General features: G+C 39.4%; 1 protein-coding gene across 2 annotated transcripts in view; it reads left to right on the top strand.

Annotated features, from left to right (window-relative positions):
* Positions 1-5,730, top strand: part of cul3b (cullin 3b) — a 104,810-nt gene extending 99,080 nt beyond the window's left edge. For both annotated transcript variants that reach the window (XM_085990460.1, XM_085990461.1), the window contains 2 exons: positions 2,687-2,832; positions 3,642-5,730. In XM_085990460.1, coding sequence (XP_085846586.1) covers positions 2,687-2,832; positions 3,642-3,773 — 278 coding nt within the window. In that variant the 3' untranslated portion in view covers positions 3,774-5,730. The remainder of the gene's footprint in view (positions 1-2,686; positions 2,833-3,641) is intronic.
* Positions 5,731-17,011: the final 11,281 nt, after the last annotated feature.

Consider the following 17,011-nt stretch of genomic DNA (forward strand, 5'->3'; position numbering starts at 1 on the left):
AAAAATAGGTGTTGAGCTAGAAAGGGAGAGATTAGAAGTGACCAAAAGCTTGATCAAAGTGGAGAGGGAATCCAAAAGTGTAGGACCAAGGCAACTGAAAACTCCTCCACCAATGGACTTGAGGACAAAATCAGAGGAATGGAGTTTTTGGGAAGGAATATTCTTTCAAAAGGTGGACAGAGCCATGGAATGATTTATTGGCAAAGATTTTAAACGCAGTGCTTTTAAGGAACTGGAATTTTAGTGTTGTTCAACAAGTACGGGGTGATAGGTGAACGAGACTTTGTGTGGGGCAGGGTATGTGCGGCAGAAATTTGGAAAGGTTGGAATTTATGGAGCGTGAAGGAATGGGAGAGTGCTGATGGTTGAGTCTGGAGGTGACAGGCATGTATAAGCGTTTCAGTGACAGTAGGGCTGAGGTAGAGGCAGAGGTGCACAATGCTGTGGAGGTTGATGTTTAAGAAGAGGTTTCACTATCAAAGCAGCTTTTTAGAAGTCAGTTACAAACATTTGATTTCTTCCTCATTCATTCAGCCTCCACACATCAGTAGAATATTGGTGTCATCCCACAGACTACTCATGTGGGTCACTCGACTGCCTTGGCCCTAAGCTCTAGAATTCCCTCCCTAAACCTCTCCGTGCCTCTACCTCTCTCTCCTCCTTTAAGATGCTCATTAAAACCTACCTCTTTGGTCATCTGTCCAGATATCTCCTTCTGTGGCTCGGTGTCAAAAATGTTTTTATTGATATCGCTCTTGTTAAGCACCTTGGGATGTTTTGCTATGTTAAATGTGCTATATCAATGTATGTTGTTGTTAGGTTTTCATGCCATTGGGCTGCTGTTTACATCTTGTCCTACTCTGTTCCAAACCACACACTTTCTTTCCCGCTATCATTAATAGCATGATTGTTTTTGCATAGCAGAAAAAGGTTTTCATAATGTTTCCTTCACTGGACGCTATTACTGAAATTTGATGGGGAATAGTTCTAGTCACCGTGCTCAAAACATTCTTTTTGGAAAATTTACACCAAGTATCTGTTTTCTTCAGTTGATACTTTCCATACCTCAACTGGATCACTGAAATAAACCTTGATCAGTTTGGTTCAGTAAATTTTTCCCCTATGTCTGACCAATGTTCAATTCTGGAAGTTTAGAGCTATCTTGGGTATTCTGTCAATAAGCACACCTTTAGACTTTCAGGGAAAATAAGGACCTAAATGTAAGGAAACTGTTTCAGCAAAGGTTCATTAGGTGACTATATCTAATGCTGACTTGTACATTCGAAAAGAAGGCATCGGGATCCTCCAGGGCTCACTCTGTATACTCCAAAATTAATTGCAAGATATCCACACTCGAGTCTGCGGTCAGCCTGGTTCTGGCCAGCAATCATTCTATATAAGTCTTCATTAAACATTTGGTTAGTTTTATTGTAGTCTTCGTACTATCCACACATTTGCTTCGGGCAGGGATTTGATCCTAATTTTCACTGAACAACATGAAGGAGCCCTTTCTGCTAAACGTTTCCACTTCTACCTTTCCTGATCAAAGACTAACTATGTATTTCAAAAAGAGGCTAGAAGAGCTAATCTGACCAATAGGGCAGCAGAATAGTATGAATTTCTTGAAAGGGTGGGCTGGATTTCTCTCCATGATCCTACATCGCATTACGATGAAAAAGGGGGCAAAATTTGGCTGTATAACCTGCCGCCAGTTCTAGTCCCAAGTTAAATTTCCTGTTCATACCAGAACTGCTGCAATCCTGCCTCTTCCCTGCCCACCAAATGTAAACCATAATTACCATTGAGGCCACCCCTCTCACTGCTGCTCCCTCAGACAGCCAGGTGGAAAGTGATGGTAATGGTTCATAGAGGCCTCCATTTAACACTAGCTTTTTAGGCCTTGATCTTGGCTGACAATTAGTTTTTCTTTGTCTTTCAGGCTTTTCTGTCCCTTTTTTAAATGCCTGGCTGTCTGTTCTGGTGCTGCAGGAAAATGGGTCAGAGTTGTGGCTGGGTTGGAGGGCTGGCCAGCTTGAAGTGTCCTTTGTTGATTGTCCCTTGTTGTCTCTGTCTCTTTCTCCTTCCTCCCATCCCCTAAAATGAGATGATCATGGCATTCTATTTGTACATAGAGGTTGAGCTTCTAAAGAGTGAAAACAGCAGCAAATATATCTGTGTAGTATCTTTATGCCCCAATGTGCTTGATTTGAAGTCTGTCCTGAATCAGAAATTTGTTTTTTTATATATATTTTTCTACTTGCTTGTACTCCATTACAATCTTTGTAATGTTACTTTGCCAAAATCACGAGCACTTTGAATGCTTCACAGCTAAACTATCGATGTTGAATTACCAGAGTACTGTGCAGAACTGAAACTGTTGGCATTTGCAGAACCACATCTCCTCACTGCAATAGTCAGCTTTCCCATGTTTGCTGGAATTTAAATTTAGCAACACCACTTTACTCAAGAAAATTTTTTTTTTTTTTTTTTTTTAAATATATAAAAGACCCTGTTAATTTACTGTGTTCTCTGCTTGAGCTCCACTTTGAAGTTAATTAATTTCTTCTGGTTTCATCAAAGGAAAGTTGGATTTACCTTGTATTGAAATGTCAGAAGTTCAGGAATTGTGAGTTTGATATTATATGGTTCTTAAAGATTTAAATTGGTTATTGGATTTAATTTACAGTTGCTGCCAAGCAAGGAGAGTCTGACCCAGAACGAAAAGAAACACGCCAGAAAGTTGATGATGACAGAAAGCATGAAATTGAAGCTGCCATTGTGCGCATCATGAAATCGAGGAAGAAGATGCAGCATAATGTTCTGGTAGCAGAGGTGAGAAGAATTTAAATTTTATCTTTTTAAAAGAAAAAGTACATTTAAAACTGGTTTGTATATAATTCATTTAGTATGTATATCCTATAATGTCAAAGGTCAAGATTGATGAAGTTAATTATTTACTAATTCCATCACTTCTGGTGACCATTTAATGAAAATCAAATTACTATATTAAAGGGATGATTTAACTTAACTGCAGATTTGTAATACTGGCCCTTAAAAGTTTTGTACATATGTCCTATAACTTAATTTTCTGGAACACGTTTTCTGTCATGTTTTTCTGCCATGCTAGTGTAGTTCCGTTGATTTTACTTACCTCCGCACTTAACTTTGGGTTAAGTGTCGTATGAGATTCTCTGCCTGGCTCTCCTCTTCCCTTCCGTTTCGTCCCTCTTGTGCTGGTCCTTTTAGTGTTGCCAGATCCCAGTAGCCTTCCTAATAATGTCAGATTGTAGAATCCTCCTCCCCAATGCTGCCACAGCCCCTTGCAGCCCATTCGCTGAGTGCTGCCAGGAACCCTGCACCCCCTCCCCCCAGCCTTTTCCAGTGAGTTGAGTATTGCATTCCAATCTCCAGTTCTACTGAAGGCTAGAATCTTCCTCTGCATTGCTTCTCCTGCTACAAAATTGCAGGACCCCTCACTCCAGTGCTGTGAAATCCCAGGACCATTTCCTCAATGCTGCCAAATCCCAGGACCACTCTTGAGCTACAGAAAGCTATAAATCTTCAACAATTTGAAGTTTATTATAGTAGTCCAGTATAAAGAAACTTCAGTAACTTTTTTTTTTCTCCCTCCCCATCCATAGGTGACCCAGCAGCTGAAGGCTCGCTTCTTACCAAGCCCAGTGGTTATTAAAAAAAGAATCGAGGGACTTATTGAGAGAGAATATTTGGCACGAACACCTGAGGATCGCAAAGTATACACTTATGTAGCATAAGATGCATTCAACAGGTTTATCTGTTCTGGACTGTATAATCGCATGAACTGGGAGGTTCGTTTTAAAAATATTAAGAAGACCTTCTCCAAATAAATTGCAGTAAGTGTACTAGATTATTCAGATCAAGCCCTCATTCCCTGTGATAATTTTGAACAAAAATGGACCCAACTTCTGGTTGCTCACCGTTTTACCCATGTAGAGATCATCTTTAACAGTTCCTCGGGAAAATGTGAATGTGTTTTCATTTTGTTTTCAGTACTGTAAAAAAAAAGGAAATAAAATCTAGAAAACGTGAAATACCATCAATAAAAATAAAATAATTGTTCGAATTTCTTTTTCCCCGATTCTCAATGTTGATGTACAGGCATTTTTCGAAGTGTTTGGCACCTCTGTGCTTGTAAGGATTGGGTATATAAAGCTGGTTAAATGAACTGCAGCTGCCTCACTTGGATTGCCCTACTTTTGCGATATTCTGCTAGGAAGAAGCCTTTAATGCAAACTCCCAAATAGTGTGCACATTTATAAAATGGCAAGAATGTGCTTTTTTTGAACATGCTATATTTTACCATTGGACATAAATAACTGCAGGAGTTATTTCAGTAGAAATCTTTGGGTGGGGCTCCTGTAAAACTGCCCATTACATCGCTAACATTGTATTAAAAATTGTTTCTTCATTGTGTCGATGGCAAGTGCAGTCCATACCCAGTTACTTCTAAAGTTGAAGTTTTATTTTAGTGTGTATAAAATGTATAATAATTTTTGCTGTTGTACTCACTGCTGACAGTAGCTTGTACAGGGCATTGTTTTCATCACATTACTTGTAGACAGAGGAATTCAAATAAAAAAAATTAGTAAACTAGAGAAAATCCACATTGTACACAAGATGTATACAGTCGTAAAATCTTTTGGGATGACTAGCCTATCTTAGTATTCATCTGAAATGAAGCATTGAGAAAGATGTGGCACAAGCATGGAATAGATCATTTTTATGATGGGAGCCTTTAAAGATTAACTCCTGTTTAGCAACAATTGTGGATAAGCTGAAAGCTTGCTTGTAGTTTATTTTGGGATATGTTTTTATCAAACTAAGCAAGGCTGTCTCAGAAAATTGAAAGTACCCCTTCTTAACTGGGAGTGGGGCTGGTCATTTTCTTTTTGTAGAATTCAGTACCCATTTAGGAGGGGTGCTAAAGGCTAATAAGTTTTTATTTTTCCTTCACAGCATTGAGCAGCATATGTACCTGGTGGGATGCCCACCCATTTCTGTATATGATCTAAACCATTTCATAGACTAGTTTTTCAGAATTGTACCCAGGAAGTTCATTTGCATTATTAATTGGCAGGCCATTCTTTGTGATGCTCTGCCTCAGTGAATTTTATATGCTCTCAATGTATGCAAACAAAATAGCCAAATGAATGTCTTCTGGGTACTGTGCTGAAAATAATCTGGGGGAGCTATCTCAATAACAGCAGTTTCTCTGTTTGCATTGAGACTTTTCAGTATATCCTCAATTAAGTTGGAGTTGGTCTTTTAAAGCCCCATCCAGTACTATAAGTGGAGTGAGAATGGATGCAAGTGATCCCTTCTGGGGTTAAATTTTTAATTAAAAAAAAGTTTAGCAAAATTTTGGGGACGCTTAATATATGTATACCTACCATAATTTATGTTTAAAAGGTTAATCTTAATGGGTTATTGATTTTTTAAGTTATGAGGTTTGTTATTAGAGGTAAATGTCAGATTGTTTGCTGTACTGCTTTTTAAGGGCATATTACGATCAGTCCAGTTCAGCCAAGGTCTTTGTTATGGTGCCACCCAATGGAATACACATTAAAGGTTCTACACAAAGTACAAAGTTGAATGTTTTGATGTAACTTCTAGGACAATACTGAAAGGAAATGAATTCCATTTAAAATAAAAGCTCTGACTGGAGAAATTGTTTATATAAACTTCACCTATTTAGATGTGTCAGCCTGCTATTTTCTGCAGTTCATATTTTAATTAAGCTATTCTGGTGTAAAGGTACAGAATTCCTTTCTTTACAGAAAATGTTTCTATGCAGAATTTTTCTTATCCACTTGATTACTAAACCTGCAATTAGCAAATTTCTATATTTGTAAAATGGAAATGAATTTGGATTAATGGAAGCCATTTTAAATACAAGAAACTTTTCTATGTTCTTCCTCACTACATTTTTGAAGAGTCAAGAATCATCTTTTGTGCAGACTATTATTTTAGAAGGGCTGTTGCAATAGCTATTAATATTTCTATGAAAGTATGCTAATATTGTTTCCTGTTAATTGGGTTGGAAGGGGTTTCTGAAACACCTAATTTTTGTACTTAATATTTTAGAAAGGGAGTGCTTACAAAACTCCCATGAATTTACTTTTCATGTGGATCTGCACAGTTTTGCTAAAAACTCTCTATACTTGACAATTTATATTGTTAAAACCTGAGCATTTTTGCTGGAACTCAGAGGATCTTGATTTGAGTTTCAAATTCTCGAACATTTTGTTTAGCTCATGTTTAATACAAGCTGTAAAAAGACCAAGAAGAAAGATGCTCCACTTTTGTATGGAAGACTGTCATATAAGAAATAGGAGCAGGAGTAGGCCATCTGGCCCCTCGAGCTTGCAGCTTGCTTATGAAATAAGGAGGAGGTAATATGGCTAAAACACATTCTCATTCATTAGCATTCAATTAACTAATTCTTATTATTCATTTTTGGGATACAGGTATCGCTGGTAAGACTGACATTTTTGGCCATCCCTCGCTGCCCTGTGAAAGTGATGGTGGGCTGCTTTCTTGAACCACTGCAGTGGTTTTGACACAGCTGACTGACTTGCCAGGCCACTTCAAAGGGCAGTTAAGAGTTAACCATGTTAGTCACATATAGGCCAGACTGGGTAAGAACAGCAGGTTGTCTTCCGTAAAGGACATTAGTGAACTAATTGGATTTTTACGACAATCTGACATCTTCACGGCGACTTTCACTTATACCAGCTTTTTATATCCAGATGTTTTTAAATTGAATTCAAATTTTCAGATTGCCATGGTAGGATTTAAACTTGCAGTCCATGGATTATTAATTCAGACCTCTGGGTTTCTTGACCAGTGACATAACCCAGTAAGGTTCTATCAAATGCAAATCTGATCATTTTTCCATCTGTATATCTTCAGCAATCCTGGACAATAGTGTACTGTCATTTATTTCCCTGAATTAAGTTATCAAATAACTAGTGATACCAGTAGGTGATCATGGTCCAGCTTAAGTTGTGCTAAGGTACACGAGGGATCTTCAAGACTCTGCACTAAACCTGAGCCCTGAACATCTAAATGTACAATCATTATCCCTCTTATGTTGTAAACTTTTTTATAACATTATTTCAGCAAATGAAGAATTTTTGTACTGAATATTCCAGGATGGTTGGCCCAGGGTAAGTACTATAAAAGCTCAATGTGTGGATTCATTCAAAAATAATGCTTATAAGCCAAGAGTTGCCAATCTGCTGCACAAATTAAAAAGTTCTATGATGATTACACCAACACTGTTTCTTTTAGTATTTCAAAACTGATGCAGACTGATTTGCTGTTTTTAAAAAAATAAAAAAATAAAAAAAAAATTGTTACAGTACTTTTATGTTTTACTGCTTTGAGTTAAGGCAAAACTGATAACATTTTCATTTACCAGTAGTCTTGATTAGAATGTGCAGTTAAATCTGGATAAATTAACTTGATTTGTGTGTAATTCTAAGAGATGTTAGAATTTCTATGTACCATTTTAATTTATTCACATTTTGCAGAAGTTTTTATCCAAATAATTCTTGCCAAGCTAGTTAGCTACTACAGTATGTTGTGTCTTCATACACAACCTTGTATTTACCACATAGTGTAATCAGTGTAGGTATATGCTGTGGTTACATTGTAAATTTACATCAAATGCAAATCGCATTATTTTGCCATCTGTATATTTTCTGACACCCTTATTCTGGACAGTAACATATTGTACATAGAATACAACACTATAAACCAGTCTACTCCAGTGTTTTGAAATACATACTGATTCACTGCTCAAAACTCTTTGTTGTCCATTCCACTGATGTCCCTGCATGAATAAGTGGACATTGACATTTATTCAAATACTATTCAGGGAATATGAACAAAGTGCGCACTTGTTACCAACTAGAGAATCAAGTAATAGTCCTTCCTCTAATCAAAAAATTATACTTGTATGTTTGTAATTGAGATTTAATTGTATGTGATATTTACATTGAGCTCAAGCAACTTGCTGGCAAGTACAGTTTTGTTTGGATGCAAAACTGTTCAATATACTTGTAAGATAACCAAGCATGCCTGCTCTGTGCATTTCAAACAAGAACAATTACATTTCAATTTGGGTAACTTCCCATGATATTTCCCTTAATTAGTATTTGTGGGGATCCATGTGCAATTTTGTAGAATATAAACTTAGATACAAAAGAGAAATGTTGATTAATTCATTGACTGGGACGCTGCTTTTGCATCAAGTATGGGTAGGTTCTTCTGCAATTAGCCCAAGGTGCTATAATTACATTTTAACTGTTCATAAGATTCCGTTGGTAAGTAATATGTTGTTTTATTTATTTATATATATATATATTTTGTGTGTGGTTGTGGGTCATAGGTGAAAACTGTGAGTATGCATGTGACATCCTGTGTAGGGCAAAATTTGTTTGCGTTTGTGAGATTTTAAAAATAAATAAATGCATGGAAAAGTAAACCATGAATATTTGATGTATATATTATATTATGGCAGTGCAAAACACTTTTACATGAAGCATGTATAGCGCAAAAAAATTGCTGGTTTTCTGCTGTAGTTTGCAGCACACAGGTATTTGCCACCCTCCCCATTTAGATAAAAATACATAAATACATAACCTGTGACACAGAATACATACACTTCTTATCAAACAGGTCCCAAAGGGTATTCCAGGAGTTTAAAGGATCATCAGATTTTTGTCTGTCTAGTGCCAACCATGCCCCAAGCACTGAAAAAGCAAGACTTGCATTTATATAGCGCCTTTCACGACCACCAGACATCCCAAAGTGCTTTACAGCCAATTAAGTACTTTTTGACGTGTAGTCACTTTTGTAATGTAGGAAACGGTGCAGCCAGTTTGCGCGCAGCAAGCTCCTACAAACAGCAATGTGATAATGACCTGATCTGTTTTCGTGATGTTGGTTGCGGGATAAATATTGGCCAGGACACCGGGGATAACTCCCCTGCTCTTCTTCAAAATAGTGCCATGGGATCTTTTACGTCCACTTGAGAGAGCAGACAGGGCCTCATCCGAAAGACAGCACCTCCAACACTGCAGCATTGTCTCCGTACTGCACTGAAGTGTCGACCTAGATTTTTGTGCTCAAGTCACTGGAGTGGGACTTGGTGAGGGTGCTACTAACTGAGCCACAACTGACACTGTCCTGATTGTATATTATTTTTTTTCTGTGTTTGTGGACTTACTGTTGCAATTGCTGTATATTTTCATATAAATGTTTTCTGCAATGATAACACTAATCTTGACTTTTGGATGTTGCAGCAGAGGTCTGAAGAAAAAAAGTATTTTGAGTGTCTCTGTGATAATGGACCCAAATCTAACCCTGCCTGCCCAGCAGGAATGGGTCAGGTGTGTAGTTAAAATGACGGCCATTTAACACAACATTCCTGACATGTTTGCACCTGCTGCTATTTTAACTGTCTGCTTTCTGGCAACGTTGAGACAGGCAGGTACCTCATCAATATTTAAATGTAGAGTCCGATTATGTCATTGAGCCCAGCATGATTTTGACTGCCTATCGCATTGGTGAAGCTCGGTGCTTGCCCCTCCCGTGAAACCTGGCGGCATTCAGAATCCTGTCCAGAAGAGGTCCAGCCAAGTACAAATTTTTGATTTTTTTTTAAGGTTTCCTTGTGAACCAGAAGGAGCAGGAGTGCAATCCTGTCACTTCTCATCATTCCTGCTGCATTCAGGTGGGAGTCAGCTTTTGAGCATTTCATTAAGGCCTGAGAGTTAGTCTCCCAGGTCTCGCGTTGCAGGAAGCCAGTCAGTTTGCCGCCCACTTCAACCTCTGCACTTATGGCCCTAGTTAAAATCCAGAGTGACTATTGACACCACTCTGTCAACCAATGAGTTGGAGGTGGGGCAGGACTTACAACAGGACTCTGCGAACAGTGTATTTTGTAGCAAACAAAGTCCATTCAGCACACACAGTCTGTTTACACCACGCAGTACAACAGTCTGCGGGAATAGTGGTGTCACTATATGCAGACACAAACTACAGCAAACAGAACTCGTGACTGAAACTGCAGCAAATTCTCGCGATGTGATCGGTGATTCCTGCAGCAAAAGGCAGTGACTAGAGAATAGTTACATTATGTGCGTAAAATCAATCCCAGTCACTTACAGTAGTATGGTCTCCAGGTCTGATTGACGGGGGAATTAACCAATCATCTCCATTCTGGCCAGGAATAATGGTGTCACTATATGCAACCGTTAAAATTGGGGCTAATGTGTCAATATTTGCAGATTGTGTCCCCACACAGGTTTGAAATTTTTTGTTGTACCTCACAGCCAATAAGAGAATCCTGGTACTTACAATTGTACATTTTTTTCAATGTATAAATGTCCCTTGACTTCTGCATAATCTTGTATGTCTACCTCTATGTAAATGTAAGAAATCACACAACACCAGGTTATAGTCCAACAGCTTTATTTGAAATCACAAGCTTTCGGCGTGCTGCTCCTTCGTCAGGTGAAGTGGAGATGCATAAAAACACAGCTTATATAGTCAGAGAATAATGTCATGTTTACAGGTAATCTTTCTAACTGCCATTTATCACACCTCGGCAGAGAGATAATCACAGCAATCAAAGGTGTAAATGGTATCCAAACAGGTCAGTCAGGAAAACATTACATCAAAGAACAATGAGGTGGGGTCACAAGGGGTCAAATGTTGCAGATGCTGGGGTCTGTATGAAACACAAAAAACATTTCTTTTGCTGGGAATCACGGCAGGTCCGGCCGCATCTGTGTGGAGAGAACAAGCCAACGACGACTCGAGTCTGGATGACCCTACGTCAGGTGGGGTTACATGTAGCGTGACATGAACCCAAGATCCCGGTTGAGGCCGTCCTCATGGGTGCGGAACTTGGCTATCAGTTTCTGCTCGACGATTTTGCGTTGTCGTGTGTCTCGAAGGCCGCCTTGGAGAATGCTTACCCGAAGATCGGAGGCTGAATGTCCTTGACTGCTGAAGTGTTCCCCGACCGGGAGGGAACACTCCTGCCTGGCGATTGTTGCACGGTGTCCGTTCATCCGTTGTCGCAGTGTCTGCATGGTCTCGCCGATGTACCATGCTCTGGGGCATCCTTTCCTGCAACGTATGAGGTAAACAATGTTGGCCGAGTCACATGAGTATGTACCATGTACCTGGTGGGTGGTGTCCTCACGTGTGATGATGGTATCTGTGTTGATCTGGCATGTCTTGCAGAGGTTGCTGTGGCAGGGTTGTGTGGTGTGGTCGCTGTTCTCCTGAAAGCTGGGTAATTTGCTGCGAACGATGGTCTGTTTGAGGTTAGGCGGTCTGTTTGAGGTTAAGCGGCTGTTTGAAGGCGAGTAGTGGAGGCGTGGGGATGGCCTTAGCGAGGTGTTTGTCGACCATTTACACCTTTGATTGCTGTGATTATCTGCTGAGGTGTGATAAATGGCAGTTAGAAAGATTACCTGTAAACATCTGACATTATTCTCTGACTATATAAGCTGTGTTTTTATGCATCTCTCCACTTCACCTGACGAAGGAGCAGCGCTCCGAAAGCTTGTGATTTCAAATAAAGCTGTTGGACTATAACCTGGTGTTGTGTGATTTCTTACACTTGTCCAACACTGGCATCTCCACACCATACCTCTATGTAAAGTAGTGAGTTATTGGAAGTCAACTAATTGCTTTTTTGATATTCATTTTTTTGAATACTAAAGAATTAACATGTCCTGTGTTTTTTTTGTTCCTTTATTGGTCATTAACATGAGCACCACCATAAATGACCACAGAAGTTTGATCTTCATGGTTTCCTAGAGGAAATGGTTATATTTCTGGAGATTGTAACCTTATTACAAAGAGACATTGATAGTCTAAGTGAGTGGGCAAAACTGTGGCAGATGAATTTCAGTGCAGGTAAGTATGAGGTCATCCATTGTGGGCCAACAAAAGGATAATCTGAGTATTAAATGATAAGCTAGGAAGAGTGGAGGTCCAAGGAGATTTGGGGGATCATTAAAATGTTACTACATTTTCCTCAGATACAAAAAATAATTGAAAAGGAAAATGGAATGTTAGCCTTTATAACTAGAGGGCTAGTGTATAAAGGGGAGGAAGTTATGCTACAGCTATGCAAAGCCCTGGTTGGACCACATCTGGAGTAGTGTAAAACTCGAGGAACAGCACCTCATCTTCCGATTAGGCACTTTACAGCCTTCCGGACTCAACATCGAGGTCAACAATTTCAGATCATAACCTCGGCCCCCTTTACATTTTTGCTTATATTTTATCCACATCTTTGTTTTGGCCCTTTTTCACCTCCCCCACCCCCCCCCCATTTTTTTTCTCTCCCACATGGCAGCTGTCTCTCATTCTGCCAGAACATTTCGCACCTAATCTAGAGCCGTCTTTTGTCTACACTAGTCCTATCACCATCTCGTCTCGTTTTGAATACCTCTTAATGTCTCCTCACTTCTTTTGTTCTCTCCCAGCCCTGCCTTTCGATCTATTTCATTTCCTTTCCAGTTTTGAAAAAGGGTTAGACCTGAAACATTGACTCTATTTTCTCTCCACGGATGTTGCCTGGCCTGCTGAGTTTTTCCAGCATTTTCTGTTATTTCTGGAGTAGTGTAAACAGTTTTGGACACTGCACATTAAAAGGGTATATTGGCCTTGGAAGGATTGCAGTGCAGATTCACCAGAATGTTACCAGCGCTCCAAGGGTTAGATTATGAAGAGTGATTACATAAACTAGGCTTGTATTCCCAGCAATATTGATGTAGCCAGTCAGTACTTCTGGAGAAATTTGGGATGCCTACCTATCAAATGCTAGTACAAGAAGATCTCATCATGGACTCGCCAGGGTGCAGGTCCAAGATTAACTTCGAACTGATTTTTGGAGGGACCCCAATTAATGGAAGATGGACTAATCTGTTTCCACCATGAAGGAACTATGCTTCTTGAGAAAAGTGGAATCTTTGAATAAAGAGTAGTTTTTGAATGTTATTTATTGAAAAAGAAATCATCTAAAATTGAAAGTCAAGTATAAAAACGCAAGTTGAGGTACAGCAATCTAATCAGGTGAATTCAGATCAAACATAATAAAATTAAACTCCTTCAAAATTTTAATCCCAGAAAACGATTTGCTTTTTCAATTGTTCATCTATGGAACAAACTACTTCCTGGCTCATATATTTCAAATTCCTGTTGAGTAATACCCCATCTGAAAGGAAAGCAAAGTAATGTGTTTATCCACAAGAAAGGATCTTATCAGTCCCTGGAAATTATAGGACTGGATCTGTACTGCAATGATGCAAAAACTTACAAAAGCTATACTGAAATTGTTGCAAAAACCCACTTTCTGGCTGCCAGTTTGGTTTAAGAGCAAATAGGGCAATTCCATGTTATTGTCCAGTAATGGAGTGATTCTTTTGATGGACAGCACAAAGACTAGAAGCACTCGTTGCTAGAGCCTTCGGTAGGGTATGGCATTCCAATCTTGAGAAGCTGGTCTTTTGTGGTATATTTGAGATGTTAAGCTGGATATGCAATTTCCCCAGAAGGTGTGATGCTACATCCTGAAAAATTCACACTTGTTAATAAAACACATCCCTGGGCCCCTGAGAAGCATTCTAGGTCACATTCTGTCCCTAAAGTGGGCTGGTGAATGGGTAATTTTAGTCTCACTGGATCAGCCATTTCTTTAAGTTAAAAGCTCATATATTGTGGCATTGAAACACTCTCTAATACTGTGTTGAAGCTGCTTAAATTTCAGTGAAATAACTATTTTGCTACAACAAATATATGGATAGCGAAATGGGACTAAGTCGATTGCTCTTAGAGACTCTGCACAGGTGTTGAGGCCTCCTGTGCTGTACAACTTAATATTAAGAACATTAAATATGGTGTATTAAAATAATGTTTTAAAGTTTTTCTTAATTTTGAATCCCACATCTAGTCCATCACCAAGGCATGATCTCTGATACACTGCCTGTGTCCATCCCTTTTTCACATTCATTACCACTGTAACTCTTATCCATGACTTTCCTCCAGACTTGGCTTTTCCAATGCCTTTCTCACTGGCCTCCCAAACTCCAACCTATATAAACTCCAGCTCATCCATCTGCATCCTATGCTACACAAAGTCCTGCTTACATCACCTCAATCTGCCAGTCTCCACTGGCTCCTTGTCCCCTAGTGCATTGTTGAAGAAATAGATTTTAAAGAATTTGAAAGTGAGAGAGATGGAACAAGACAGGTTGACGGAGTGCAATCCACATTGCACGGGCAAGATGATTAAGGCTTTGCTACCAATAACAGCAGAGATCCAGCACTAGAAGAGGGGAGCATGCAGGAAACTTACTGCTTTCTTCAAATCTCCTCACTGCCTCACTTATCCCTAACTTTTCAACCTCCTTGTCCTCTATACCCTTGTCTGCACCCTCCCCTCTTCTAGTGCTGGATCTCTGCTGTTATTACATTGGTAGCAAAGCCACAAATCATCTTGCCTGCGCACTCTTGATAGTGCTCTGTAAACCTGTCTTGTTCCATCTCTCACTTTCAAATTCTTTAAAATCTATTTCTTTAACAATGCATTTTGGGCACCTCCCTTGGTATGCTCTTGTATTACTGCTTGCGTTTGATCCCCAGCATGAAGTGCCTTGGCTACATTTAAAGGTGTATAAAAGAAAGTTATTTTGCTTTTTTCCTCTGCTTCCTATGTCCTGCTGTGGATTTGGAGGTAAAACACAACAAAATTTTAAACTGGCTGTACAGGCTACGTTTCTGCTGCCCATCAAGGCCTGGCAGTCTGTAGATTGACACTGATGCACTCAAACAGAGCGGCCACTGATAGACAAAATCAGGTCACTTTTTAATGTGCTGGTGATGGATTAAACTAAGTGCTACTGGAGTGTAAATTATCCCTCGTGTGGTGCTGACAGTCCAATATGTATCAAAAGATAGACTAATTTTCTACAACTACTGTTTTAATGGTTAAATTCTCTGCAATACAAATTCACCTTTTCAGCTCAATTAAATCCTACTTACACTGGACAAAAAAGTGACAATGTAGCTGGTGGGAATACTTGAGTATTAGGAGAACATAAGCTATAGCTTCATCTCCATGTTATAGGTTTAGAAAGTCTACTAAATAAAGTCAGTATTTGCTGAATCAGGATATTTGAAGCATAGTTAATGGAAATCTGACTAGCTATTTGTGGGACCTTGCTGTGTGCAAATGGGCTGCCACATGTCCCTTGATTACAACTGTGATTACACTTCAAAAGTACATCATTGCTGTGAATCACTTTGAGATGCAAGTGTTGGGAGGAATAAATCAAAGAATTAACATAATTGACTTGGTTTTACTTCCATAGGCCACTGCTTGCTTTGCAATGAAGTACTGTACCTCCTGGTACAATTTTTTTAAATTCATTTGCTAGATGTGGGTATTTCTGACCAGGCTGGCATTTATTGCCCCATCCCTAGTTGCCTTGAATAGGTAGTGAGCCACCTTGAACCGCTGTGAAATATAATTTAATTTGGCAGTGAACTAATAGTCACTGTTCCTGTGGCAAGTAGCATGAAGGGCTATGGGGTAACGTCATGTTGCCTTCAAGAAGTACAGACAAATGAAAAAGACTTGCATTGTGCAGTGCCTTTCATAACCTCACGCCGTCCCACAGCGCTTTACAGCCAATGAAGTACTTTTGAAGTGCACAGTCACTGTTGTGATGTAGTATTTTGAACTTTTTACAGAAGCAAGTAGAACAATTTCAAAATTTACAGACTGCACTAAAGGGGGGGAGGAGGACTGTGACAAAATATAAGATGACATTAATAAACTAGCAGAATGTGTGTGTAGTTAGCAAATTAACTTAAATATAGATAAGTGTGAGGTGGTACATTTTGGTAGGAAGAATGAGGCCACAGACTCCTTTAGAAAATAAGTGCCTAATGACAGAGGAGCTGAGTGAGCACTAGTGATGCAGGTTAATAAGGCCATAAAAAGGCAAACAAAGCACGAGGGTTTGTTTCTAGAGGGATAAAATTGAAGAGCAGAGAAGTTATGTTATACTTATAGGGCCTTGGTTAGACCATACTCGAAGTACTGTGCACAGTTATGGTCTCTATATTACGACAAGGATATAGAGGTACTGGGGAAGGTATGAAACAGATTTACTAGAGCGATACACAATTGAGAACTGAGAAACCTGTTTATTTGCTGTCAATCCTATGTAACTGGCTGATTAAGTACAATACATACTTGACTAGTCAACGCTGAGAACATAGGCAAAAGTCAGCAATAAGACTTGGATAAAACCCACTCTGGGGGAGTTCTAATCACAGAACACGCAGTTCTCCTGCTTGCCTAGCTGTGAGCTGGTGTTTGGGCATTAACTTGCAGAACTGGGAAGAATCGTGGCCATCAGTGACAGGACTATACTACTGATTTTCATAAACCAGCTAGACTACCCTGCAGTACTATGGGCCTGCATAGCTATGTATCAAATTCCAAATACTGAGGGATCTTTGATTGCTGTAACCTCGTGAACATGCAGAGCTTCAGCAATCAATGTTTGCCTGTCTCCAATCCAACTATTGTGGTCATTACATCCTGCATCGATGATTTTGTCTTGTTTCTAGCATAGTTACTGTAAGTATTTTCTTTTTTCTTGTAAAAGAAAGTCTTGCATTTATATAGCACCTTTCACGACCACCGGATGTCTCACAGCGCTTTACACCCACTGAAGTACTTTTGAAATGCAGTCACTGTTGTAATGTGGGAAACGCGGCAGCTAATTTGGGCATGGCAAGGTCCCACGAAGTGCAATGTGATAATGACCAGATAATCTGTTTTTGTTATGTTGTTTGTGGGATAAATGGTGGCCAGGACACCAGGGCTAACTCCTGCTCTTTTAAATAGTGCCATTGGATCTTTTAC

The sequence above is a fragment of the Somniosus microcephalus genome, chromosome 6, assembly GCF_052327205.1.
Source record: "Somniosus microcephalus isolate GS21.2 chromosome 6, FLI_Smic_1.0, whole genome shotgun sequence".
Lineage (NCBI taxonomy): Eukaryota > Metazoa > Chordata > Chondrichthyes > Squaliformes > Somniosidae > Somniosus > Somniosus microcephalus.